Source organism: Geotrypetes seraphini, chromosome 1 (assembly GCF_902459505.1).
Source record: "Geotrypetes seraphini chromosome 1, aGeoSer1.1, whole genome shotgun sequence".
NCBI lineage: Eukaryota > Metazoa > Chordata > Amphibia > Gymnophiona > Dermophiidae > Geotrypetes > Geotrypetes seraphini.
This window is the reverse complement of record NC_047084.1, coordinates 275,338,106-275,363,534: the sequence shown is the minus strand read 5'-3', so window position 1 is coordinate 275,363,534 and position 25,429 is coordinate 275,338,106. Positions and strand designations below refer to the sequence as shown.

The 25,429-nt window shown below is 45.2% G+C and overlaps 1 protein-coding gene across 6 annotated transcripts in view; it reads left to right on the top strand.

Annotated features, from left to right (window-relative positions):
• LOC117363763 (charged multivesicular body protein 3) overlaps positions 1 to 25,429 on the top strand; it is a 128,556-nt gene that overhangs the window by 80,167 nt on the left and 22,960 nt on the right. For 4 of the 6 annotated variants that reach the window (XM_033952144.1, XM_033952098.1, XM_033952126.1 and 1 more), the window contains 2 exons: positions 3,988 to 4,048; positions 9,415 to 9,594. In XM_033952144.1, coding sequence (XP_033808035.1) covers positions 3,988 to 4,048; positions 9,415 to 9,594 — 241 coding nt within the window. Of the gene's footprint in view, positions 1 to 79; positions 221 to 3,987; positions 4,049 to 9,414; positions 9,595 to 25,429 lie in introns of all 6 variants that reach the window. The other 2 variants (XM_033952106.1, XM_033952116.1) reach the window with 1 other exon arrangement.

Genomic DNA, 25,429 nt, shown 5'->3' with positions numbered 1-25,429 from the left:
TATCATAAAGGGAATGGGACTTGATATACAGTACTGCTTTTTCTGTGTGGTTACAATCAAAGCATTTTACATATTTTAGATGGGGCAGTGAAATATTCAGTGACTTGCCCAGAGTCACAAGGAGCTACAGTACGAATTGAAATCATGACCTCAGGGAGCTGAAGCAGTTGCTCTAACAACTTGGCTACTCCTCCTCCACTCCTGAAAGCAAAACTTGAATGTATGTTTGAAACAAAATAGAGAAAATAAGAAGTAAAATTTTCATGTGCTGCTTATAAATCGCCAATAGTATATGAAATTTTAATTTTTACTTGAGCTACAACCTTTCAGAAATTACAGCAGTTTGGCATTCAAGAAGATCTTTTTGAAGTGTACTGAAATTTCTGTCTCATTTGATACAAAATTTGTACATTTTGACACTTTTGCTTTTGGGCAATGATCTACCCTATAACAACATAATCACAATGGTGAAAAGAAAATTATATAAGAAGGCAAAATCAAAAAGAAAATACTACTTAACTAAAGTCCATAATTGTTAAGAGATCAAAGAGTTCAGTATCGAGAAGAAATAAAGAAAAGCAAATAAAGCAACCTTTCAGTTGGCCCAAGGTGCAAGATTAACACTGAGTTTTCAACACACTATATAAGCTCTGTAAGCTCTGGAGAAGTGTCCTTATTCTTATTATATCCCTGTGAGAGAAAAAAAGCTGAGCAGGACCAAGGAAGCATATATAATGGATTGATATTTTACAATATTTAAAAAGGAAATTTCAGAAGAAACACAATGCTCCATTTATTGAACACCCACACAATCGGAAATGTTTCCACCTCTTTTGAGTTTTCTTGGACACATTTAGAATAATCTTGACTTAAGTTCTTAAACATTGTATTCAGTATTTTAAAAAAGCATTTAGAGGAACCATTCCATATCTAAAAGCAGAACCAAAGTAATCACCATAGTGGCAGCTCAACTAACCTAGAATCAGATTTTAATCCAGCAAGGCAGAAGTGTCCAGAATTTGAGATGCTTCCACTCACTTCACAGAAGGTACTCGAATATAAACTGAGGGTTTATATTCAAGTGCCACCTAGCTATACACCCACCCATTCCCTCCCCCCTCCTGAACTCAGCGCTGGCCACCCCCGGGGGTCTACCTTAAATTCTGATGGTCCAGTGGTGAGCCAAAGTAGGATGGGAGTGATCCCTCCCTCCCTTAGTTGAGGTGTTGGGTCCTGTCTCGGCTGTAAAATCACCACACACACCCTTCTTCCCTGCCTCCGAGAAGCAGCATAGGCCTCCCCCAAGGCCGTCCTTAATCACTGGTGGTCCAGTGAGGTGAGTCGGGGCAGGAGCGATCCTTTACTCTCCTGCCTGTTCAGTCTCACTGAAAAAATGGCTGCTATGAGTTCCAACGGCAGCCATTTTTTCATCAAGATTGCACGGGCAGGATCATGAGAGGATTGCTCATGCCCTGACTCATCCTGCTGGACCACCAGACTTCCATGTGACCATTTTTAAGGTAAATTTATTGCTGAAGAAAAAGTGTCTTAATGGGCTTCAAAGATTGCTACAAGAAAAATTATAAAGGAGAAAGAGCAGACAAATAATCCAATAGTATACAGAGAATATTCTGCTATTCAGAAGGGAATTTTGGATCAATGAAGCCAACACAAATTATAAGTGGAGAAAAAGACTTCATTAATGCCCATCAGGGTTACAACCAAACTGCTAACCCAAGTACTTAAACAGTACAAGCAAATGCAGCGGTCATGCATCAATCATAGGTCAGAAAAAAGCTCCTATCTTGGATCACTCTAGTTCAGTGGTCTCAAACTTGCAGCCCGGGGGCCACATGTGGCCCGCCAGGTACTATTTTGAGGCCCTTGGTATGTTTATCATAATCGCAAAAATAAAACAGTTTCTTGATCATATGTCTCTTTAGCTATAAATTACAATATTATTATTAAGACTTATCCAAAAGGAAAGATTTATAAACTATAAAGAGTTTTACTCATGCAAAAATGTCATTTCTTTAATAAGACATTAACTATTTTTTTCTGAGGCCCTCCACGTACCTACAAATCCAAAATGTGGCCCTGCAAAGGGTTTGAGTTTGAGACCACTACTCTAGTGTGTTATGAGTACAAGCATAGGTAATGTGTTTGCTAGCAAGAAGAACTGTGTATGTCTTTCCAGACCCACACGCAGAGTCCAGCTATTCAACCACCCAACACCAAAGGCCTGCCGTTACAAAAGATACCTGAACAGAACACCTGCCTTCCAAGCAGGTCAATTGAATGATTTGTTAGGTAACATTATCACGCACTCCTCTTCCTACCTAAGTTTCAGAAAACTTGTAAAAACAAACTTGTTTAACCAATTTGTAACCAAGCCCTCTTAAGCCCTACCTCTCCATCTCCAACCGAATTGTTCCCAAGATCTCTTATGCCTCACCTCTGTATCATACTCCCCTGTATTTTGATGATCTTACATTGTACCTATATTCGCTGATTGTCTAGCTCTTCTTGTTGTAAACCGCCTCGAACTACCACGGCTTTGGTGGTATATAATAATAAAATTATTATTATTATTATGGATCCAAATAGAATTGGTAACAGTAATGCATCTTTCAAAGAAAAGATCTGTGCAAGGAGTAAAGCTGGGTGATCCTTCAGCCTTACATCCTGATCTTTATCAACATTCCTCTGTCTGCCCTTCGTCTTCATCACTTGTTCATTCTATGCCATCTGAAAGGAGATGTTAGCTATGAAAGAAAACTAGATACCTTTTTTATTGAACTTAATATATTCCTTATGTCTGGGGTTTTTTGTTTTTGTTCTATCCAATGTAATCCAGTGTTGGAAATAATGTTAAGTCTGGGGGAAAAATACCCTCCAGTAATGTAATGAAGTGGGAACATGAAAAATACCCTCCAGTAATGTAATGAAGTGTGGCATGGATGAAAAATGGGTAAAAAACACAAATTGGACTGGGAGTTCCAGAGAAATTACTCCCCCCTTCAAAGAAAAAAAAAAGAAATACAGCCTCATCTAAGGGAGAGGGAGTTCCTAGAAACTGCAGCACTGAAACACAACATAAGACCATAAGAGTTGCCGCTGCTGGGTCAGACCAGTGGTCCATCATGCCCAGCAGTCCGCTCACGCAGCGGCCCTTTTGGTCAAAGATCACTGCCCTAACTGAGACTAGCCCTACCAGCATACGTCCTTGTTCAGTAGGAACTTGTCTAACTTAGTCTTGAATCCCCGGAGGGTGTTTTCCCCTATGATGGACTCCGGAAGAGCGTTCCAATTTTCTACCTCTCTGGGTGAAGAAGAACTTCCTTACGTTTGTACGGAATCTATCCCCTTTCAACTTTAGAGAGTGCCCTCTCGTTCTCCCTACCTTGAAGAGGGTGAACAACCTGTCCTTATCTACTAAGTCTATTCCCTTCAGTACCTTGAATGTTTCAATCATGTCCCCTCTCAATCTCCTCTGCTCGAGGGAGAAGAGGCCCAGTTTCTCTAATCTTTCGCTGTACGGCAGCTCCTCCAACCTCTTAACCATCTTAGTCACTCTTGTCTGGACCCTCTCTGGACAGTTAGGGAATTGCTCCTTTTCAAACTGCTATTCCCTTTCTCCTGGTCACAGACATATACAGAATGTGTTGATGCTGATGAAGTACAAATAGTCTCTTTAGAACTCTTTAGAACTAAGCTACGATAGCGTTTTTAGTGCACACAGAATTTTAGCACGTGCTAAACCTGCGCTACGCGGCTAGAACTAACGCCAGCTCAGTGCTGGCATTAGCGTCTAGCACCACACGCTAAGCGCGCGCTAAAACCGCTATCGCAGCTTAGTAAACGGGGCCCTTGGTGTGCTGCAAGGGAGTAGAGATTGTGGAGATATGCATTTTGCCTTATACTGTACCTTTACATACAGTAGTTTAATTCCAGTTTCAGCAGTTGTAATTTTTCTCCCTTTCTCAGGTGAATGAGTGGTCACTTAAGATAAGAAAAGAAATGAGAGTGATTGATAGACAGATAAGAGGTAAGTGTATGGATGATATTCATCTTTTCTATTGGCTTGTAAAAGACATTTTCACTGTCATTTCTTCTTCCAGAACTCTTATTTACCTTAGGTGCCTAATCTCTTCAAATACCTTCCCTGCTCATTACCTCCCCATCTGCACGGTCTATGGTCTTTCCTCTCCCTTCTACTGTTAGCACACCTGAAAAATCAGAGACTTTGACTTGAAAAGGAGAGCCAAGATATACAAGTATCCAGCAGCACTTTTTCATAGTCTTATTTGAAGAATGTTTTATCTCCTAATATATGCCTTGACAATTTTTTTTTTTGAATCTAGGGGCTGGTGTAATGTTGCATGTTGTATGAGTAGCCATAGAGAGCAAATGTATAAAATAAAATATATTATGTGGAGATCTTGTAGTATTGCCTATGTGGTTGGGGGTGTTTTGTTTTCGTCTGACCGTAACTTGTATAGTGGAGTGTAATTTAGTGTGGTACAATAAGTTCCTCCCCTTCCTGCTTTCTAGGTTTTTTTTATTGTGACTTTGGGTAAGAACTAATCATCTGAAGTGATGCCGCAGAGGAAAGGCCCAGAAGGTCTTGCCGTGCACAGCCTGTTTACAGTCATTTTTTACAGAACAGCCTGTTTACAGATCATTTTTTTTATTGGAGTTTACTTTGAGTTGTATGAGAGGAGTAAGAGGCAAAAGCTCCTAAAATTTCACTGGCTACTACATAGAGGAAAGATAAGACAATAGAATCATTGAAGAGTGGCAGAAAATATCTTTAGAAACATTAGATGATATTGCTGCTGTAAAACAGAACTAATCTTGTGGTTTGATAAGGAGTTATTGGACTGCAATCAACTAATTTGTGGGGTTAAGAAATTTGACCACATAATACCGTGGTTGAAGAAACTGCACTGGCTACCTATGTGATCACGCATTATTTTCAAAACCTTAATATTGGTGTTCAAAAGTCATTTACCATGGAATTCCTTGGTATCTGTCATAGATCATGGCAATCTATTGACCGCTCAGAACCTTGCGTTCTGAGGGTGCAATATATTTGTCATTGATGGACTTCTCAAAAATGTATTATGTGAGCACAAGAACTTCTACTATTTCCATCATGGGAGTAATGCTGTGGAACAAATTTAACTGGACCACTGAGGGCTCTATCTGATATTCAGATTAGAGAATGAACGGTGGCAGTTAGCCGCGGGTAACCCGCCGAAACAGTGTGTGTGGGGGGGGGAAGTGCTCACTGTGCTCACCGTGAAGCGGTGAATGGCCTTGTCCCCGCAGTTAAGGGAGGGAAGGCATGTGGTCACCGATCGCACGCGGCCCCCTCCCTACGGCAAAATCTATCACCGTCCCCTTCACCGCCCCGTCCCTGCAGCATCCACCCTTCCCTCTCGCCACCTCCCTCCCTCCCCCTTACCTTCGTGGCGCGTTAGTAAAGAAACTTACTGAAGCCGGTGGAGACTGCCTGCCTGCCTGCAGTCGCGTGTATGTGGGCGGAAGCTTCTCCTCTGATGCAACTTCCAGCCCACAAACATGCGACTGCAGGCACAGGCAGGCAGTCTCTGCCGGCTTCAGTAAGTTTCTTTACTAACGCGCCACGAAGGTAAGGGGGAGGGAGGGAGATTCTCGGGCTGCTGAAGGGCGGTGAGGTGTCGAGAGGGAAGGGTGGATGCTGCAGGGACGGGGCGGTGAAGGGGATGGTGGTCCGGTGACGGGGAGAGATTTTTTTTCCCCATGTCATTCTCTAATTCAGATGTAAAAAAAACCAAAACTTAAAACTATACTATTTTTAGAAGCTTTTCAATAAATGATACATTCATTAATTACAATAGTCTACTTGTGAAAATAGTAGTGTGGTCTATTTAGGCTGTTCTAGGTCTATTTTCCAAAAATCACAGATTATTCAGAATAGGGGTGCCCAAATGGTCGATCACGATCGACCAGTAGATCGCAAAGGCAACACGAGTCGATCGCATTGTCTTTGCAATCTTTTTCTCCCTGCTGCTTCCTTTTCTCCCTGCTGCTTCCCCTAGCCAGGCCTGGAGCGTACAAGCACCGGACTCGCAAGACTTCACCTCTGACGTCAATTCTGATGTCGAAGAGGAAGTTGTGGGCCAGCCAATTGCTGCCTGGCTGGCCTGTGAGATGGATAAACTGGACATACTGGCCTCACTTGTGTATGCTGGACACTACAGACATTTTTAACATATATTTTCCCATAGCCTGGCCCAGCCTGTACCTTGCTGTCTGAACACATGTATCCTTTGAAATGCTAACCCAGCTGGCCTTTGCTGCAAAGTTCCTGTCTCCATTCCCTGCTGGGAGGATACTTCTCCAAGGTTCTGCTGAGCTGTTATCAGTGCTGTATGACTTCACATATGCCAGGCACCCTGGAAAGCCATAAAACATTTATAACAAGCAAGGATCCCTGCAGGATGACGGGGGTGTAGAGAGATGAGGGAGTTTGGTACCAAAACATTTGGCCTGTCTTTGAAGCAAGTTATGGGAACCAAACACAGCTGAGGTATTGAAAGGTCACCCTTGCCAACTTTCTGCATACAACGACACCATCCTGAAGATGTACAGCAGTGTAAAACCACAAATAAGCATCTGCAAGGTGATAAGGATCTCGGAGCTGGAGGAAGAAAGTTCAAGAAGAATTCTCTGTTTCTGCTCGGGCCCCCCTCCTGGCAGGGGGAAGTGAGAGAGGCATGGACTGGGGGCTGGTATAGTTAGGTATACATTTTTGTACCAATAGGGAAGTACATGACCAGAGTTCGGGGATGTGCTTTTTGAAACAAAGGAAGAATTTCTCTATATAACAATCCAAGCATCACAGGTAAAACTAGAGAGAAATTCACTTGGGTATGCCAGCAGGGACATGCTAGCCCCCTGCTCGGCATATGGGTGTAAGTTCTACTCTCCATTTCATATTCTGAACTGACAATATATTTCTTTCTGCTTTGTCTTTGCTGCTGTAATTTTGTAAGTCTTTATACTAACAATAAAAAATATTGTCTGTTTTGGAAGATACAGTGCCGTCTCGTAGTGATTCCAATGAGGTAAAATAAGCAGCATTTACTTCACCTGGAACTTCCTCCCCTACATTAGAATTGACATCGGAGGTGAAGTCTTGTGGGCCCGGCACTTGTACGCGCTAGGCCTGGCTCGGGGAAGCAGCAGGGAGAAATTGGCGTGGTGGCTTGGGGGTAGGGGTAGGGAAAGAATCGGGGAAGTGGAGAAATCAGCACGATGGCTTGGGGGGGGGGCAGGGGAAAAGAAAAAGAAAGACAGACAGGCAGGGGGAGAGAGAAAAAGGTAGAAAGAAATATTGGCTTTACAGAAGAAGGAAGTGCAACCAGAGACTCATGAAATCACCAGCCAAAAAGGTAGGAAAAATGATTTTATTTTCAATTTAGTGATCAAAATGTGTCCATTTTTTTGAGAATTTATATCTGCTGTCTATATTTTGCACTATGGCCCCCTTTTTACTAAACCGCAATAGCAGTTTTTAACGCAGGGAGCCTATGAGCGTCGAGAGCAGCGCAGGGCATTCAGTGCAGCTTCCTGCGCTTAAAAACTGCTATCGCAGTTTAGTAAAAGGGGAGGGGGTATATTTGTCTATTTTTGTATAGTTGTTACTGAGGTGACATTGCATATTTTAAAGTCATCTGCCTTGACCTCTGGGGAAAAACCCCCAAATACAAATGATAATGAACATTTTATCTGCGTACAGTGTGCTTTGTGTTTTTTTAAATTTTATTGTTGGTAGATCATTTTGACTTGGTCATTTTAAAAGTAGCTTGCAAGCCAAAAAAGAGAGGGCACCCCTGATTCAGAACATAGGGCTTCTTTTACAAAGGTGCGCTAGCATTTTTAGCGTGCGCTAGCTGCTACCGCCTCCTTTTAAGCAGATAGTAATTTTTTGGCTAGCACGCGCTAATCTTGTGCGTGCACTAAAAACGCAAGCACACCTTTGTAAAAGGAGCCCATAGTTTCTAGATTGGGGTTTTTTCCCCAGCACATAAGCATGAAAGAACTGCACAACTTTTTATGAAGTTACATTTGTTGCAAATCAAGGTGGGGGTAGAATTTTGTATTGTTATTTATTGGTTGTAAGTGCTGATTCTGAGTATTACTCTATTGTATAATTTTATGCACTTTGTATTAGCCTTGAAAATTTAATAAAGATTTAAAAAAAAAATAATTTTAAATTTGCATGATAATATTCAAAATCCTGTATGGCCATGCTCCAGCCTATATAATGTGATTTGTATAGTTATCTGGGGTGAGATTTATGGTCTTAGAAAGCAGGCGATGATGTGTTTTCCAACAGTTTTTAACATATTAAATCAAAGAAATTCTTTGCATCTATTATTTTGTACCAAGGGTTAAGGTTTGGAATTCTTTGCCTTTTACTGCAAGAAGAATTTGTAACCTTGGCATTTTTAAGAAGGCAGTAAAGCATTTTTCTTATCCATGGAGCCCTGGTGCAGACCCTTCAAGTGTAATATTTCTATAAAAGCTCAAGGTAGGTCCTCTATCATGCGGATGCCTTCCCCCCAGACTCGCGAGCATGGGAGAAGCAGTCTATTCTTATCCACTATGCGAGGAAGATGCATTTATAGCAACTCCTCTCAGTTTCGTTTTTTTTCTATTTGATTTTACAGCTTGGTGTGTTGTCTTTTCTCGGGGGTTGGTTTTGTGGGGGGGGGGGTTCCCTTTTAATTTGCCATTAGGTACTTGGTTCATCCCATATTTATTTAGTATTGTCCAGATTTATTTTTGCAGCTCACAAGATCCTCTTAGGCCTTAGCATCAACTGGGAACTTTCCCTTCATTTTTTTAAAAGGTACGTCCCTTTTTTCACCATAGCGTCATTTGATTTAGGCACAGCTGTTTTTCTTTGCATATCATAGAAGGTGCTCAGTGCAATGGGACTATCTCTAGTACTGACATCCATTTCATTCCTTTTATATCCTTTGTGTTTGGGGCTAGTTCATAACCACTTAATCTGTAGTCTTTGTTTGCGTATACAGAAAAGAACACAGGTCCAGAGAGGCTTAAAAACAGAAAATGTTTGAAGCCAGGTTCAAATCGTTGGTATTAGCATCATGAACATTGGTCCAAATTGCTACCTATATCTGACACTCAGTTATCGTGCATCGAGTAGCTCTCCACCTGCCTCAGTACCGGTCAGCATCCTGTTGTTTCACAGGAAGACTTTTTGGATCAAAGTTCATGCCAGTTGCAGCTATGCTGAAGTTTTGAGAAATCTAAAGGCAAAAGTAGTTTACCCTGGTGGGTCTCCCCTCCTCCCACATACACACTGTTTATCTCCATCTTTCATCCTTTTTCCAGATATACAGAGGGAAGAAGAAAAAGTGAAGCGTTCCATCAAAGATGCTGCAAAGAAAGGCCATAAAGATGTGTGCGTAGTTCTGGCCAAGGAGATTATTCGTTCCAGGAAAGCTGTCAGCAAATTATATGCGTCCAAAGCTCACATGAACTCTGTGCTCATGGGCATGAAGAATCAGCTGGGTAAGAATGGTTGGGCTAACTGCTGTAACCTTTTGTCAGAAATTTGCCAGATAACACCCTACTTCTCATTCTAGCTTACAAGTTCTGAAAAGTAGTTGAGTAGCAGGTATGAAAGATCCCTCTTATCTGAAATATTTCTAGTGTATTTTGTGTATTGTAAAATTCTGATTCCTCTTTTTAGCAAAATATATATGGAAGGCAACAAGCTTATGACAAGAGTGTTCAATGTAGCAGAAATTGACACATACTACAGATAATTTTCTATATTTTAGGAGCTAGAGATTGTCAGAACCAAAACTCAATATGAAAGTGTTAGTTATTAGGTCACTGTATTAAGAGAGCATTCAATATGGGACATCTGTTCATCTTATTTTAGAGATTTTTTCATATGGCTTTAGAAATGTGGAGGAGTTGAATCCAAGTCATCTTCTGCCTGGGGATGCTGCAGCACCTGAAGGGAGGAAATTTTAGTTGTCGTGCAGTGGTAATGTCTAGTGACTAGGTTGCTGTCTGTTCAAGAGGCTATCACTGCAGTGCTTGGGCTAGGTGAGTGGAGAGGGAATAAAAAAAATGGAAAAAGCCTGAATAGCACTTCATGTACGCTCATGGTACTGGATCCAGCTCTAGTTTCTTTTGCACTGGACACCCAAAGTAGCAGAAGGAAACTAATATGATAAGTGATTTTCTTTACATTTACTAAAAAAAAAAAGTATATTCCACTCTATCAACATTTCTAGGTGGATTTCAATAAACATACATAATTTATAACGGACAAATACATTAAAATAGCAATTACTTGAGAAACTTCCAAACACTTAAAAAAAAAAAATCTGGAAAATCAGCATTGATATACCTTCTTAAACAAAAATGTTCAATGACATGGGGAAAAATTCTGTCCCCGTCACTGTCCCGTCCCCGGACCACCATCCTCTGCACCGCACCGCCCCCGCTGGCCTTTCACTGCCCCATCCCTGTCTCTGCCGTCCCCTTCACCGCCCCGTCACCGTCCCCGTCTTCAGCGTCTTCTCCTCTCCATCCCCCCATCCCCAGCACCCTTCACGCGGTCCAGCAGCTCCCTCCCGCCAGCCAGACGTGCATTTCCCTCCCTCCCTCCTTTTCCCTTGCCTTTTCTTCTTGAAATTGGCGATTTCTATAAGGCTACGAGCTGTATTACAGCTGGAGCCTTGAAGTCGCATCGGGTTGCCTGCTAGAAAAGTCTCCTCCGATGCAACCGGAAACAGGAAGTTGCGTCGGAGGAGACTTTTTCCCCCCTCCTTCTCCCTCCAGATTCAGCATATCTCCTCCCCCCCCTACTCATCTCTACTAGGTCCATGATATCATTTCCTCCCCTCCCACCCCCACCAAGTCCAGTATCTCTCAACTCTGAACCAGATCCACCTAAAATGGTGGCAGGAGGCATCGCTCCTGCCTTTAGAAGCAAGTGAGCTATTGGTAGGTCGGAGAAGTGTTCTGAGGACTTGGAGGGATGTTCAGTGGGAAATCATGGTATGTCAAGGGTAGCCGTAGAAGTGTCCTAGAAAATTGGAGAAATCTCTGGAGAGAGGCAGGATGCTAACGGGGGCTTCCGTTGCATTGTGGGCTTTGCATTCAAGAACAGTGCCATAGTGGGTCGATCAAAGGTTCATCTAGCCCAATATCCTATTTCTAGCAGCGACAGATACAAGGCACAAGTACTTGACAGAGTACAATGATTAAAAGCAAGATTCCATGCTACCTATCCCCAGGGATAAGCAATGGCATTCCCCGGATCTACCTTTTATAACAATTTAAAATACCTTTACCACCAGGAATTTGTCCAAACCACTTTTAGACATTGCTATGTTAACTTCTTTTCCCACATCCTCTAGCAACAAGTTCCAGGCAGCTTTAGTGCATGCATTTTATATTAACTTTGAAATGGAAAATATGTGGCTACTATGTGGGATAATTGAAAATTGTCCCTTTTAGTCTCGGGGATCTTTGTATACTGTACTGTTCTAGTTCTTTTTATTTGCCTCTCCACTTTCTTACTCATTTGGCTATCTGTTCTACCTTGGGAAACACTTGTAGCAGCAAGAGATGCTCCTTATGTGTCTTGATCCTGGATTGTAAAACATTCTGAAATGAAAGATGGTTAACCCCTGGGGTGGAATTACTGTACTGTGAAGGTGCTTCATTTTAAACTAGTGTTTCCCAACAAGTGGTATGTGTACTCCCAAGAAGTACATGAGTCGCTTGCAGGGGGGTACACAGTAGCTTATAAAGACAACTGATTCTTCTTTCTCTGTTGGTGAAACGTGCAGCATGCCTCTAGCTTCTGTGCAGTGATCTGTTCTGATCTTCCACTGCAAGAAAGCTGCCCCTTCATTCTTGCATCCTTTGAACCCTGGGGCTGTGTGAGTTGGGTCAGAACACCATTATCATGTCTGCAGCCTTACTTTTTCGCCTGTCACTGCTAGAGCTCTGCTCTATGCAAACCCACCACTGATAGAAAGCAGCTCCTTCCTCTGGCCTCCTCCGAATCCCCAGTCATTCAGTTAGATCAGGACATCCAGCTGTATCGCTACTGCTGCCTTGTTCTGGGTTAAGGAACCAAAGCTTGCAACCTCAGCACTGGGTAAGGGAAAAAAACCTTTTACGATGGGGTTCAGATGGGAACAGCGGAGAAAAGTGATGTAGTGGGGAGAAGAAGGGGTGAGGTACAAAGGGAAGATTTGGGGTTAGCAAGGGGAGGAGGGATGAGAAAATAGGGGAATGGATATGCATTTGTGAAAAGGGGCAGGAGGGGAGTTAAGGTTATGGAGTAAAGGAAATTTAGGAAATGAGAACACAACAGAATGCATGATGGGTCAAAGAGAAGGGAATGTCTGGGGTGGGCAGGCAGGTGTCGGAGTTTTAACAAAGCTGCCAAGTTTTTCTTGTTATTTATCTGAGATTGGGAGTTGATATCCTGAAAAGTAATATGAGGAAGCTGTTGAGCACCTCTTGTTATTTTGCTCTGGGGTTGAGAGGTGATATGATGGAACTGCCAAGCCCTCCTGCTGTTTCTCTTGGGCTGGAAAGTGATATGTTGGATCTGCTCTGTACCCTTCTCGTCAACTGCCAATTCCAGACTCCATCCTTTCTACCTTGCTATGCTGTATGCTTGGAACAAGTTTCCCGAATCCCAATGGTGGGTTCCATCTCTGGCAGTGTTCAAGGCCCAGTTAAAAGCCCCCTCCCCCCTTAGGAGACAAAAGCACTCTAATTCCTCTCACCTTGGTTCTGCATTCCCAACCCTATATATCATGTGTGTCTGACCAAGTTAGATTGTAAGCTCTTCCGAGAAGGGACCATCTATTAAATGTCAAAATGCCCAGCTTCAGAGAGACATTAAGAGGGACTTGGTTGCCCCAATCTGAGCTCCTACTGAGAGATATGATAGAACTGCTGAGCTTCTCATGCTGTTTCCCTGGGGTTGAGAGAGGATTGACAGAGGAAAGCATATACCAGAGACTGGGACCGACATGATTGGAAAAATAACTAATCAAAAAAGAAGAAAAGTAATTTTATTTTCTGTGTTGTGATTTAGAATATTCCAGTTTTTTGGAATGTACATCTGCCAGAGCTGCTGTTAGATATGAGCATGCGATATAACAAAATTTGAAAAAGGATCCAAAAGAAGAAAGCAGGAAGCAGCATAAACACTGGCAAGTTAGATGCAGAGCACTGATAAGGAAGGTTAAAAAAGAATTTGAAAGGTAGCTTGCCCTATTGGCAAAAAAATCAAAGTGTTAATTTTTTTCAGATTTATCAGAAGCAGAAAGCTCGTGAGGGAATCGGTGGGGCTATTAGATAATAAAGGAGTAAAAGGGGCATTCAGAGAGGACAAGGCCAGAATGGAGAGATTTAATGAATTCTTTGCTTCAGTTTTTACTGAGGATATAAGAGATATGCCTGTGTCAGAAATGAGAAATGCAAAGGATTCCTGTATTGAAAAAGAATGGAATCAAAACAAAACTAAGTGGTGCTTAGAAGTAATTCCAGTAATTTGTAAATAAGGCCAGTGCCTGACAGACTTCTATGGGATGGACAGATCAAGAATATATATGCAATCATTGCATCGTAGGCTATGAATTTTATCTTATTGGGCAGACTGGATGGATCATGCAAGTCTTTTCTAAGCACGGAAGAGCAAATTCTATAAGAAGCGCCTAAAAGTTAGGCGCCAATATAGGCACAGTTCAGTGCGATTAAAGTAAAATTGGGTGCTGTTTAGTGAATCACGTTGAGTGGCACTTATTATTCCAGGACAAGCAGGCAGCATATTCTCTACATGTGGGTGATGTCACCAACGGAGCCCCCTAGCGGACGTTTTCACAAGCAGACTTGCATGAAGACCTTCAAGCTTGTGATTGGCCTGCGCATGCCCCTCCCACCCAGTCTAGGGCATGTGTCTCCTCAGCGTGTCCTCAGTTCTCTGTTTTCCACGGAGCCAGAAGCACTGCTCCCTTGCTTCGCGCTATATCGTTGTCCCTCTTGTACTGCGGCTTATTTAGTTAGTTTAATTTGAGTCGCTGTGCATCTCGTCTGTTTTTTGTTTTTTTTTTTTCTTTCTTTTTGTTTTTTCAGTTTGTATTCTTTTTGATCGGGTTCCCGGTCTTACTCTGGCCGCCTGGCCTCGCGGGGCCGCAGCCGTATTTTTTCTTATGTCCCGGCCTCGTTCGGTGTTTAAAAACTGTACTAAATGCAACCGGGTTATCTCCATCACCGACCCTCATCGTTGGTGTGTGGAGTACCTGGGTGCAGAGCACCGCGCTGAGTCATGCCCCCGTTGTGCGACTTTGCAACCGCGGGCTCTTCGTAGGAAGGTGGCCAAGATACTCCAATTCTTTGGCCCCATGGATCGTGCGGGACAGGCCTTGAGCTCGGCCTCGAAGTCCCCGTCGGCCTCTAAGGCTCCGGCCTCGGCCCCTCCTGTTACTCCAGTCTCAGGTAAGTCTCCTCTTTCCTCCTCAGGTGTGCCGGCAAAGAAGCCTACCTCCGAGTCTCATGTCAGTGCCGCCTCGTCAGCATCTTCGAGACATCACTCTAAGCGTGCCTCCTCACGTAGGGAATACTCTTCCTTGAGGTCACACCCGAAGAAGCGCACTGTTGCACCTAAGACCCAACCATCCTTGGTCTTGGTGCCTATGTTCGAGGACATGCGTAAGGCTATTCTTATCACACAGTTTTCCTCGGTGGTGAGCCAACTGGTCCCGACTTCGACGCCTCTGACCTTGGTCTCGACCCAATCTCGGTCTGACTAGCCTGAGCGTCCCCTCGTTTCTCGAGGCTCTGTCCGCAAGACTTGCTGGGTTCCCTCGAGTGATTCTTCATCCCCAAAGTCGCCTGTAACTTTTCAGGGATACAGGCCAGGGGGCCGTTTTTTCCCCGCTACTTTGTCGAGGTTTGCCACTCCTAAAAAGCCCCAGTCTTCTCCGCCTCTTCGGGGCAAGTCTCCAACCGCAAAACCTTCTAGACAAACGCTTGTCCTCGAGTTGGACTCTGGGTTATGTTCCCCATCGAGGCAGCTACCAGTCTCTAAGGGGTCGTCTTCGAAGCCAGTGGAGGAATTTTCCTTTACCCAGTCTTCCCCAAGGCGTCGCCAGCTAATTCCTCGGACCCTGGGGTCTTCCCCAGCCCACCTAGCACGGGGTCGTTCCTTGACGCCCCGCAGACACTTTAGTAGAGCCTCTTCAATCTCCCATTCGCGGGACTCCGAGGCCCCGGCTTACTACTCAAGGGAAATTTCTTCCTCTTTCTTGGCTGCCCCCAGATCTCGCTCGGGGTCTGCTCCGGAGGATGAGTATTCTTCTCGAAACTCCTCCTTTACTCGTTTCATCTCTGACATGGGTAGGGCCTTGAAACTGGACCTCCAGTCTGAGTCCCGTTATACCCGGGAATATCTGGAGGAGATAGTTGTTGATCGTCCGCCCCGCGAGGCGTTGCGCTTGCCATTGCACTAGGTTCTCCGGCAAACCTTTCTCCGGAAACTGGAGACCCCCTATGCGGTCACGGCCATTCCCTCCAAGTTGGAGTCCTGTTACCAGACGATTCCGGTTAAGGGGTTTGAAAGTTCTCAGCTTTCTCATCAGTCCTTGGTGGTTGAGTCTTCCTTGAAGAAGTCCAACCCCTCTAAGGTTTACGCTGCCATCCCTCCAGGCCGGGAGGGCAGTACGATGGACAGGTTTGGTCGCCGTCTTTACCAGAACTCAATGATTGCGAATCGTGTCCTTAACTATAACTTTATCTTCACGTCCGTGTCCGCTCATTCCGGGAGGAGGTACCGGATTCTCAGCGTCAGGAGTTTTGTCTCCTCGAGGAGACCCTCTCCCAGCTCTGCCTTTATATGTTTCAAGTTGTCCTCGAGGGTCACGGCCTTTGTGGTTGTCATGCGTAACCTCGCTTGGCTCCGCATTGTGGATATGGATCTGAATCTACAGGATTGTCTTGCCAATCTCCCTTGTGTGGGTCATGAGCTCTTCGATGATTCCATCGAAGCGGCCACCAAACACCTCTCGTTCCATGAACGGTCCTTCGCCTCTCTGGTGAAACTTAAACCGAAGGCCCCTCTGGCTCGGCAATACAAAATTCCTCTCCGGAGGTACCTGCAGAAATCTACGCCTGCCTTCTCTCGGCCTCCTTCGAAACGACCGCAGCAGCAGCATCAAACTAAGACCAGCCACCAGCTCCGGCGAAACCTGGGCCGTCCTTTTGACAATTCCGGTCCGAGCATTTGGGCTCCCTTCCTCCTGGAGCCTTCCCCCCTACCCATCGGGGGTCGTCTCCACCATTTCTATGCCCAGTGGGAAAGTCTTACCACAGACTGTTGGGTGCTTTCTATCATCCGGGACGGGTACTCCCTTCACTTCAGTCACGTACCCCCGGACCTCCTCCAAGAGAGCTTCCTTCTGCTCGGTCTCGGCTGCCTCTCCGTTTGCAGGAAGCTCAGGCGACTGGTTGATCAAAGTGTCCTCTTGCCACGAAGTTCTGCGAGCGACGAATCAAACCATCTCGCTGCTTCAGAACCTCAGCTTCGAAGTGAACTTCCCCAAGTCTCAGCTCTGTCCGTCCCAGTCTCCGCTCCTTTCTGCCTCGGCCTTGATGGGAGGCCCTTGTTCGATTATGCCGGAGGGTGACCCATCTGCCCTTGGCCCCAGCTCGGCTCATGATGGTCCTCCTCGGTCACATGGCCTCCACGGGTCACGTGACTCCTTTTGCCAGACTTCACCTCCGTATTCCTCAATGGACTCTAGCATCCCAATGGAACCTGGATCGGGACCCTGTCTCTCGACTCATTGTCGTGACTTCTTTGTTGAGGCAGTCTCTCCGTTGGTGGATGCTCTCTTCCAATCTTTTCAGAGGTTTTCTGTTTCATGCTCCTCCTCCGGAAAAGGTCCTCATGACGGACTCATTGACCTACGCTTGGGGGGCTCATCTGGATGGCCTTCACACTCAGGGTCTTTGGTCCAGTGCCGACCGCCTTTGTCACATCAATCTTCTGGAGCTTCGAGCGATCTTCCTCACCCTGAAAGCCTTTTGTCACCTTCTTCGCGACCGAGTGGTGCTATTCCGCACGGACGACCAGGTCACCATGTATTATATCAACAAACAGGGGGGTACGGGGTCCTGATCACTGTGCCAGGAGGCGATGCAGCTTTGGGATTGGGTCATCCGCTGCAACATATTCCTTCAAGCGGTCTACATTCAGGGCCGGCACAGTTGTCTGGCGGACAGGTTGAGTTATCTTCTGCAGCCTCACGAGTGGTCCATCCATTCCTTGGCTCTGCGTCAAGTATTTGCTCGCTGGGGGACTCCGGACGTCGACCTGTTCGCATCCCCCCACAATCACAAGTTGCCCCGCTTCTGCTCCAGGGTTTACACCCCGTTCAGTCTCGAGGCGGATGCTTTTCTGCTGGATTGGACGAACCTGTTTCTGTATGGGTTCCCTCTATTCCCTCTGATTCTGAAGACTCTCGTCAGGCTCAAGTCCACGCATGCCACCATGATTCTGATAGCTCCTCGGGGCCCCGACAGCCGTGGTTCTCCCTTCTGTTGCAACTCAGTTCCAGGGAGCCTCTTCTTCTGCCAGTTTTTCCTTCTCTGCTTACACAGAGTCGAGGTTCTCTTCTTCATCCCAACCTTCAGTCTCTGCACTTAACGGCTTGGTTCCTTGAGACTTAATGCCCTCGTTTCAGTTCTCTCGGCCTATGCTGGACATCCTGGAGGCGTCTCGGAAGGAGTCCACTCGCCAATGTTACCATCAGAAGTGGACCCGCATTTCTTTCTGGTGTGCTACTCAACAGCAAGAGCCACTGTCTGCCTCTTTATCTGCTGTCCTGGATTATCTGTTATATTTGTCTGGCCCTGGACTCAAGTCCTCTTCGGTTCGAATCCACCTTAATGTGATTGCTGCTTTTCATTAGCCGATTGATGGGAAGCCTATCTCTGTTCATCCTATGGTTTCCCGATTCATGAAAGGCCTTTTCCACGTTCATCCGCCCCTTAAACCTCCTCCGGTGGTTTAAGGGGCCCTTACTTGCTTGATGAAACCCCCATTCGAGCTGCTAGCGCGGGCTCACTTGAAGTTTCTTACTTGGAAGGTTGTGTTTCTTATTGCTCTCACTTCTGCCCGTCGGGTCAGTGAGCTTCAAGCCTTGGTTGCAGACCCACCTTTCACCGTCTTCCAGCATGATAAGGTGGTTCTCCGTACCCATCCTAAGTTCTTGCCTAAGGTTGTTTCTGAGTTTCACATCAACCAATCCATTGTTCTTCCTGTGTTTTTTCCGAAGCCCCATTCTCACCCTGGAGAAGTGGATCTGCCTTCTTTGATTGTAAGCGTGTGCTGGCCTTCTATTTGAAGCGCACCGCTCTGCATTGTTCTGCTCCCCAGCTGTTTCTCTCTCTTGACCCTAATCGTTTGGGTCGCTCTGTTTCTAAGTGGACCATTTCTAACTGGTTGGCCGCTTGTATCTCCTTTTGTTACGCTCAGGCTGGTCTCTCTGCCGGGTCGAGTCACAGGCCACAAGGTCAGAGCGATGGCGACGCCAGTTGCTTTCCTCCACTTGACTCCACTTGAGGAAATCTGTAAGGCTGCCACTTGGTCCTCGGTTCATACATTTACCTCGCACTACTGTCTGGATACTTTCTCCAGATGTGATGGCCATTTTGGCCAGTCTGTTTTGCAAAATCTGTTCTCCTAAATTGCCAACTCTCCCTCCATCCCATTCTGGTTAGCTTGGAGGTGTCCCACATGTAGAGAATAATGCTGCCTGCTTGTCCTGGGATAAAGCACAGTTACTTACCGTAACAGGTGTCATCCAGGGACAGCAGGCAGATATTCTCGCAACCCACCCACCTCCCCGTGGTTGGCTTCTTTGCTAGCTATCTGAACTGAGGAGACGCATGCCCTAGACCGGGCGGGAGGGGCACGCGCGCTTGTGCGGGCCAATCGCAAGCTTGAGGGTCTTCAAGCAAGTCTGCTTGCGAAAATGTCCGCTAGGGGGCTTCGTCGGTGACATCGCCCACATGCAGAGAATATCTGCCTGCTGTCCCTGGATAACACCTGTTACGGTAAGTAACTGTGCTTTTTGGAGGGGCCCATTAAATAGGCCAGGGATGGGGATGGGGGATGGTTCTTGACTTGTTTTGTTGAGTTCTTTAGTCTCCGTGCAGAAACCCCGCGGATGACTATCTTATCTTTAGTTTTGTATAGGTTGTGTATGTGTTCCGACTGTTGTATCTTTTCCTTTGTATGCGAATTTGTTAAATTAAAAATAAAAATAGGCCAGCTCTAGGTACAACTAAAAGTTAGGCGCCCATGCGAGCGCTTAAGCACTCTTAGGAGCAGTGATTCTGTAAGAAGGCACCTAACGTAGCCACATCCACGCTTAACATGCCTAGCATCTATTTTTTTTTAAGGCCGCCTAAATTTTTAGAGGCGCCTTGTTAGAGAATTGTGCTTTCTTGATAAGGGCCTATGTTTCAATCAGTGCTGATTTAAAAGCTTAATTAAGCTTGTTGTTCAATTTAGTTAGGCGCCTATTTAGTTGGGCGCCTCCGAAATAGGTGCCTAACTTTAGGCGCTGGTTACAGAATTTGAGCCAGAATGCAAAAAGAGGTAATGGGTTACACTTTAATAATAATAACTTTATTTTTATATACCGCAGTACTATAAACAGTTCAAAGCAGTTTACAGTGTAAGAGACTGTACATTTACAGCGAAGATACAATGCGAACTGTACATATTCAGTAAAGGTGTTTATATAGCAAAGAACAGTGTAGATTTACCATGCAGGAGACTGTACATATACAGCAGAGATATGTATATAGTGGAGAGGCAGTGCGAGAGGCTTATAAAGAACAAAGCAGTGTACAAAACCAATGCAGGGTGGTGAATGTCAAGAAGACAACCAGTATCAGTTATAGGATGGAAGTATTTGATTATTTGGTGATGAGGGAGGTTCTAGAAATTTGTCATAGAGGAAAGATTTGAGAGATTTCCTGAAGGATGAGTAAGATGGGGCAGATGAGATGAGGGTGGTCAGGCAGTTTGTCCATCTGCCAGCTTGGTATGAGAGAGTTCTATTGAAGAATCTTTTGTAGGTGCATCCCTTTGGGGAAGGGTAGGTAAACAGGTTGGCATTACGCGTGCGAGTGGTTCCAGGGAACACGAAGTGGTGAGACAGATAAATTGGGGATAAGCCAGTTAAGGTTTTGAAGCAGAGGCAGGCGAATTTGAAGATGACTCTCGCTTCTATTGGCAGCCAGTGCAGTTTTCTATAGTAAGGGGTGATATGGTCTGACTTGTTGAGGCCAAAGATTAGGCGGACCGCGGTGTTTTGGATAAGTCTCAGTCGTTTGATGGTTTTCTTGTAGGAGCCCATATAAATTATATTACAGTAATCCAGTGTGCTTAGGATTAGGGATTGGACCAGCAGTCTGAAGGAGGGGAAGTCGAAGCAATGTTTGATGGTACGGAGTTTCCAGAGGGTATAAAAGCATTTTTTGACCTGGGCGTTGGTGTGGTCTTCGAAGGTCAGGCAGCAGTCTAGGATGACTCCAAGGATTTTGATGGTGGGGTTAATAGGATAAGTTAGGCCGTTGAGTTGTAAGGTGGTGTTCGTTAATTTGTGGTTGGGACTTGCTAGGAAGAGTTTGGTCTTTTCTGGATTTAGTTTCAGTTTGGACTGAGTGGTCCAGTGTTCGACCATAGTAAGTACTGATGAGATGTGTTGCTCTGTTTCTTGCGAGAATGAGTAGATGGTGATGACATTTGTGATGTCATCTGCATAGATGTAGGATTTCAACTTTCGGTCAGATAACATGTGTCCCAGTGAAGTCATGTAGATATTGAATAGGGAAGGTGATAGGGGGGAGCCTTGTGGAACTCCACAGGGGTTGGACCAGGTGTGGGAGTAGGTTCCCTCGTTGTGTACTTGATAGGTGCGGTTTTTTAAGAAGCCTGTGAGCCAGGTTAGTACCTGTCCCGAAATGCCTATGGAATCAAGGTAGTTGAGTAGAATGTCATGGTCTACCAGGTCAAAGGCACTACTGAGGTCAAACTGGAGTATTAGGGCACTGTTTCCCTGTGAGAATAGTTGGAGGAGGTAGTCGGTTAGAGATGCTAGGACGGTTTCCGTGCTGTAGTTAGTGCGGAATCCAGATTGGGAGTCATGAAGGATGTTAAATTTATCGAGGTAAGACATGAGGTCCTGGTTTACAAGGCCTTCCATAATCTTGAGGAAGAAGGGTATGTTGGCGATGGGTCTGTAGTTGGTGGTTGTGGAGAGTGGTTCTTTGGGGTTTTTGATGGTTGGAGATATGAGGATGTGGCCAAGTTCCAGTGGGAAGTAGCCAGTGGACAGGCAGAGGGTAATCCAGTTGAAGAGCTCCACTTTGAAAGGGGGGGTGCTATTTTCATGATGGAGGGAGGGCAATTGTCTAGAAGGCAGTTTGATTTGGCATATTAAGGGCTCCTTTTACGAAGGTGCGCTAGGGCCTTAACGCGTGGAATAGCGTGCGCTAAATTGCCATGCGCACTAGCCGCTACTGCCTCCTTTTGAGCAGGCAGTAGATTTTCGGCTAGCGCACACTAATCCGGTGTGTGTGATAAAACCGCTAGCGTACCTTCGTAAAAGGAGCCCTAAGTAGCTGTGGTTGCATCCCTTGCATAGTCTAGTTAGTGACGCAAACTACTATTTTAGTTTTCATTGCATAGAAAGGTGCTTTGGTTTTCCGAGGCCTATTTATTTAAACCCCACCCCCCCCAAAAAAAAAAAAAGTGGAGAAGCCACCCATGATGACCATCTTTTATTCTCTAGGAGAATGAAACAAGGAATCTGATTTGTGGAAAACTTTTTCTCCTATTTTTATTAATAGTCCCCCATTTGTAAATCGCATTAATTGAACAACATACCACTTGTCAAAAGGCCCAGATAGTTTACAGTATATGGAAGTGAAATATAACAGATCATGCCAAATGTGTCTTGGTCTTATGTCGTTTCTAATGATCTATGTTCGTTATATATATTGCCAAGTTAGTTAACTGTTTAATAATAAAATATCTGTTTCAAAATCTACTTATCAGAGATTGGGGCGTTGATTGAAGTTGGGGAAACGCTGTTCGAAACTGCCCCACTAAAGAACATTGTATCTGCAGTACCTCATATTTCAAGGAAAGTGAACTTTTTCTAAGGCTGTTATTTGCCATCCTGACTCGTACATTTTGTTTGTCTGTATTTTGGAAACCTTTTGGAAACAAAATGTATTGTGAGGTTGGCAAATGAGTGCTTAGAAAAGTTCTTGATATACCCCTCATCGAGAACATCTGGGCAATGTACAACATAAAGTGGGAGAGAGAAAAAAAAAATAGAGGGGTAAGAGGAGAACAGAGATCTGGGGACAAATAAGAGGAAATACAATAATCAATAGGAAAGCAGAGGGGGAGGGGGAGATGCACACATTTGAGTAAAGGGGGTGGTTGAATCGACATTAGTGAACATAAGAGTCTTTAAGTGCTGTTTTGAATCTATCCAGGGAAATTTCTATTCGAAGGGAGTTTGGGAGGGTATTCCAAAGGATAGGTGCAGTTACTGAAAAAAATACTGTATCATGTAATGTCATTAGTGATTTGTTATCCAGGACTGGATGACTGAGGGGCTTTGCTGAAGAGAGCATAGTGAAGGGAGGAGACACCCAGGATCACTGTGCCGTGTCCCTCACCGTCGTGTGTACCCCCTGCATTCCTCTTCAGAATCTTCTGCGGCAGTGAGCAGCATCTTGTAGCTGCTTCTCGTGCTGTCCTCAACTCTCCTTCTGACATCATTTTCTGGTCCCGCAACCAGGAAGTGATGTCAGAAGGAGAGCAGAGGCTGAGTGGGTTGAGAGGTGCTTGTGCTTCTTCTACGCCGCCCCCACCCCCCACTACACCATTACTGAGTGGATCAAAATGTTGAGGATAGACGGTTCTAGGAGTGATTTTAATTGAGCTTATCGTACATAGCTTGAAAAAGCACTGTTTAATCACTGTAGACATTTGTTTCTGGTTTACTATCTATCAGAACTCCAAGAACCTTTATTGAAGAAGCTATAGTAACAGGTGGCAATCATTGAAAAAGAGAAGATCTTTGCACTTGTTAGGATTTAATAAAAGATAGTTGTCTTGGAGCCAAGAAGTAATCTGGGTCAGGTTGTGTTTAGTACTATGAATGCTGGAAATATTGTCTGAATCAACTGAGCAGAGGTGTTGGATGTCATTTCCATAGATGAATGCTAATTATAGGATAGGGCTAACATCAGATGCGGTGCCAGAGAAATATTGAAAAGGATAGCAGCCAATATGGAGCCCTGAGGGACTCCAAAGGGCAAAGGCCTAGATTCACTAACCCTCCAAACTGTGTGTGATCCGTTTGCATGCAGGCCGACAAATTCACTAAAGGCCTGCATGCAAATGGGGACGATCGTTAACACACCCCCTACCCACGGCCAGGATCACTAGAGAGCAATCCCCGCTCATGCGCACACACTGACAGTAGTGACAGGAGAAGCAGCCTCCTGTCACTGCTGTCAAGGCTCAGCTCCGATCTCTCCTGCCTGCCCTGCTCTGCCCCGATCTCTCTTGCAAGCTCACTGGACTCTCCTTCTCTCTGCTGCCATTCCCTGCAGTGCAAGCCCGTGGTTTTAAAGTGGGCCTGCACTGCAGGAAACGGTGGCAGAGAGCAGGAGAGTCTGGCAAGCCGGCAAGAGAGATTGGGGCAGAGCAGGAGAGCCTACACTAGCCCCACCCACCGGCCCGACACACCAACCCTGCCGGACACCCTCCCCAGGCCCCAATCTCTCCCTTGCCCTCCCTCAGCATGGCACAGCTCTCGCTCCCCTCCCGGTATGACCCACCCACCCCCTGCACCAAAATGTTGGGAGCAGGAGAGGTGCTCAGTCCCTCCTGCTCCTAGGCCTCCCACCCTCCGGCCCACCCCTGGTTGGCCTAGGTGGTCGGGCCTGGTCCACCCACTCCCGGTACCTTTTAAAATAGTTGGGAGCAGGAGGGGTGCCCGGTCCCTCCTGCTCCTTGCGACAAGGCTCCCAAAGGCTTCCTCCATCTTCGGGAGTAGGAGAGGTTGCTGGACCCTCCTGCTCCTACGCCAATCTTCGGGAGCAGGAGGAAAGTCCTCCTGCTCATCCTTCATCTGGCCACCGCCCAATAACGGCCTTAGGCTCTGCCCCGGCACATCATCTGATGGGAGGGGCCTAAGGCACTGATTGGTGCTGGGGTGGGTGGGCCGTGCCGATCAGGCATAATCAAACCTTTTAACATAAAGGTCCTGGTCTATTTTTTTTTTTTTAATAGATGTTTGGAGCTAGACCTGTTTTAAAAAGCGTCTAAATGCTAAAAAGGTGCCCAAACTGACCAGATGACCACTGGAGGGATTAAGGCATGGCCTCCCTCCCACCAACCAAAGATGTAAAAAAAAAAAAAAAAAATTTACATTTTAGCCCAGGGGTGGGCAACTCCGGTCCTTGAGGGCCGGAAGGCAGTCGGGTTTTCAGGATTTCCCAATGAATATGCAAGAGATCTATTTGCATGCACTGCTTTCAATGCATATGCATTGGGGAAATCCTGAAAACCCAACTAGATTCCGGCACTCGAGGACAGAGTTGCCCACCCCCTGTTCTAGCCTGTATTTGAAGGGGTGCTGAGAAGTTCTCAGCCCAAGCTGCTTCAGATATTAACAGACATTTGAGCCCAGAAAACAAAGGGGCTCTTCTAAGAAGTACTGTAGTAACTTTCACTTTAATAGTTCCAGGTGCAGATGTCATTTCATCTTGCATATATTGTATGGTAACTTCAAAAACCTACTGGACCTACATTAAGATGATACCTGCAGGCAAAAGGGCTATTGTTGTGGGTACAGTAAGCTTTGGGTGAGTTTATTAGAGGGCTCGCCATACAATATAAGCAAGATGTAATGACGTCTGTACCTGGGACTTTTAATGTGAAATTCGCTACAGTACTAATTAGAAGAGCCCCTCTACTGTGCTCAGATATCTGAATAGTTTGCTAAAAATGCAGGCTGCCTAGACGAAAACGTGCTTTTGTGCGTTTATCATGTGGATGTATTTTATATTTGAGAATGGTCAAAAAGATGTACTAATGATCAAAACATCTACATAGATCATTAAAAAAAAAAATAATTAAAAATAGACGTCTAGCTGTTTTAGGAATGGACATTTTTTCAACTGGATTTCTGGACGTCTTTCCCAAAACTCAGACTTAGATGTCCTATCGAAAATGCCCCTCTGTGTTTACAAGACA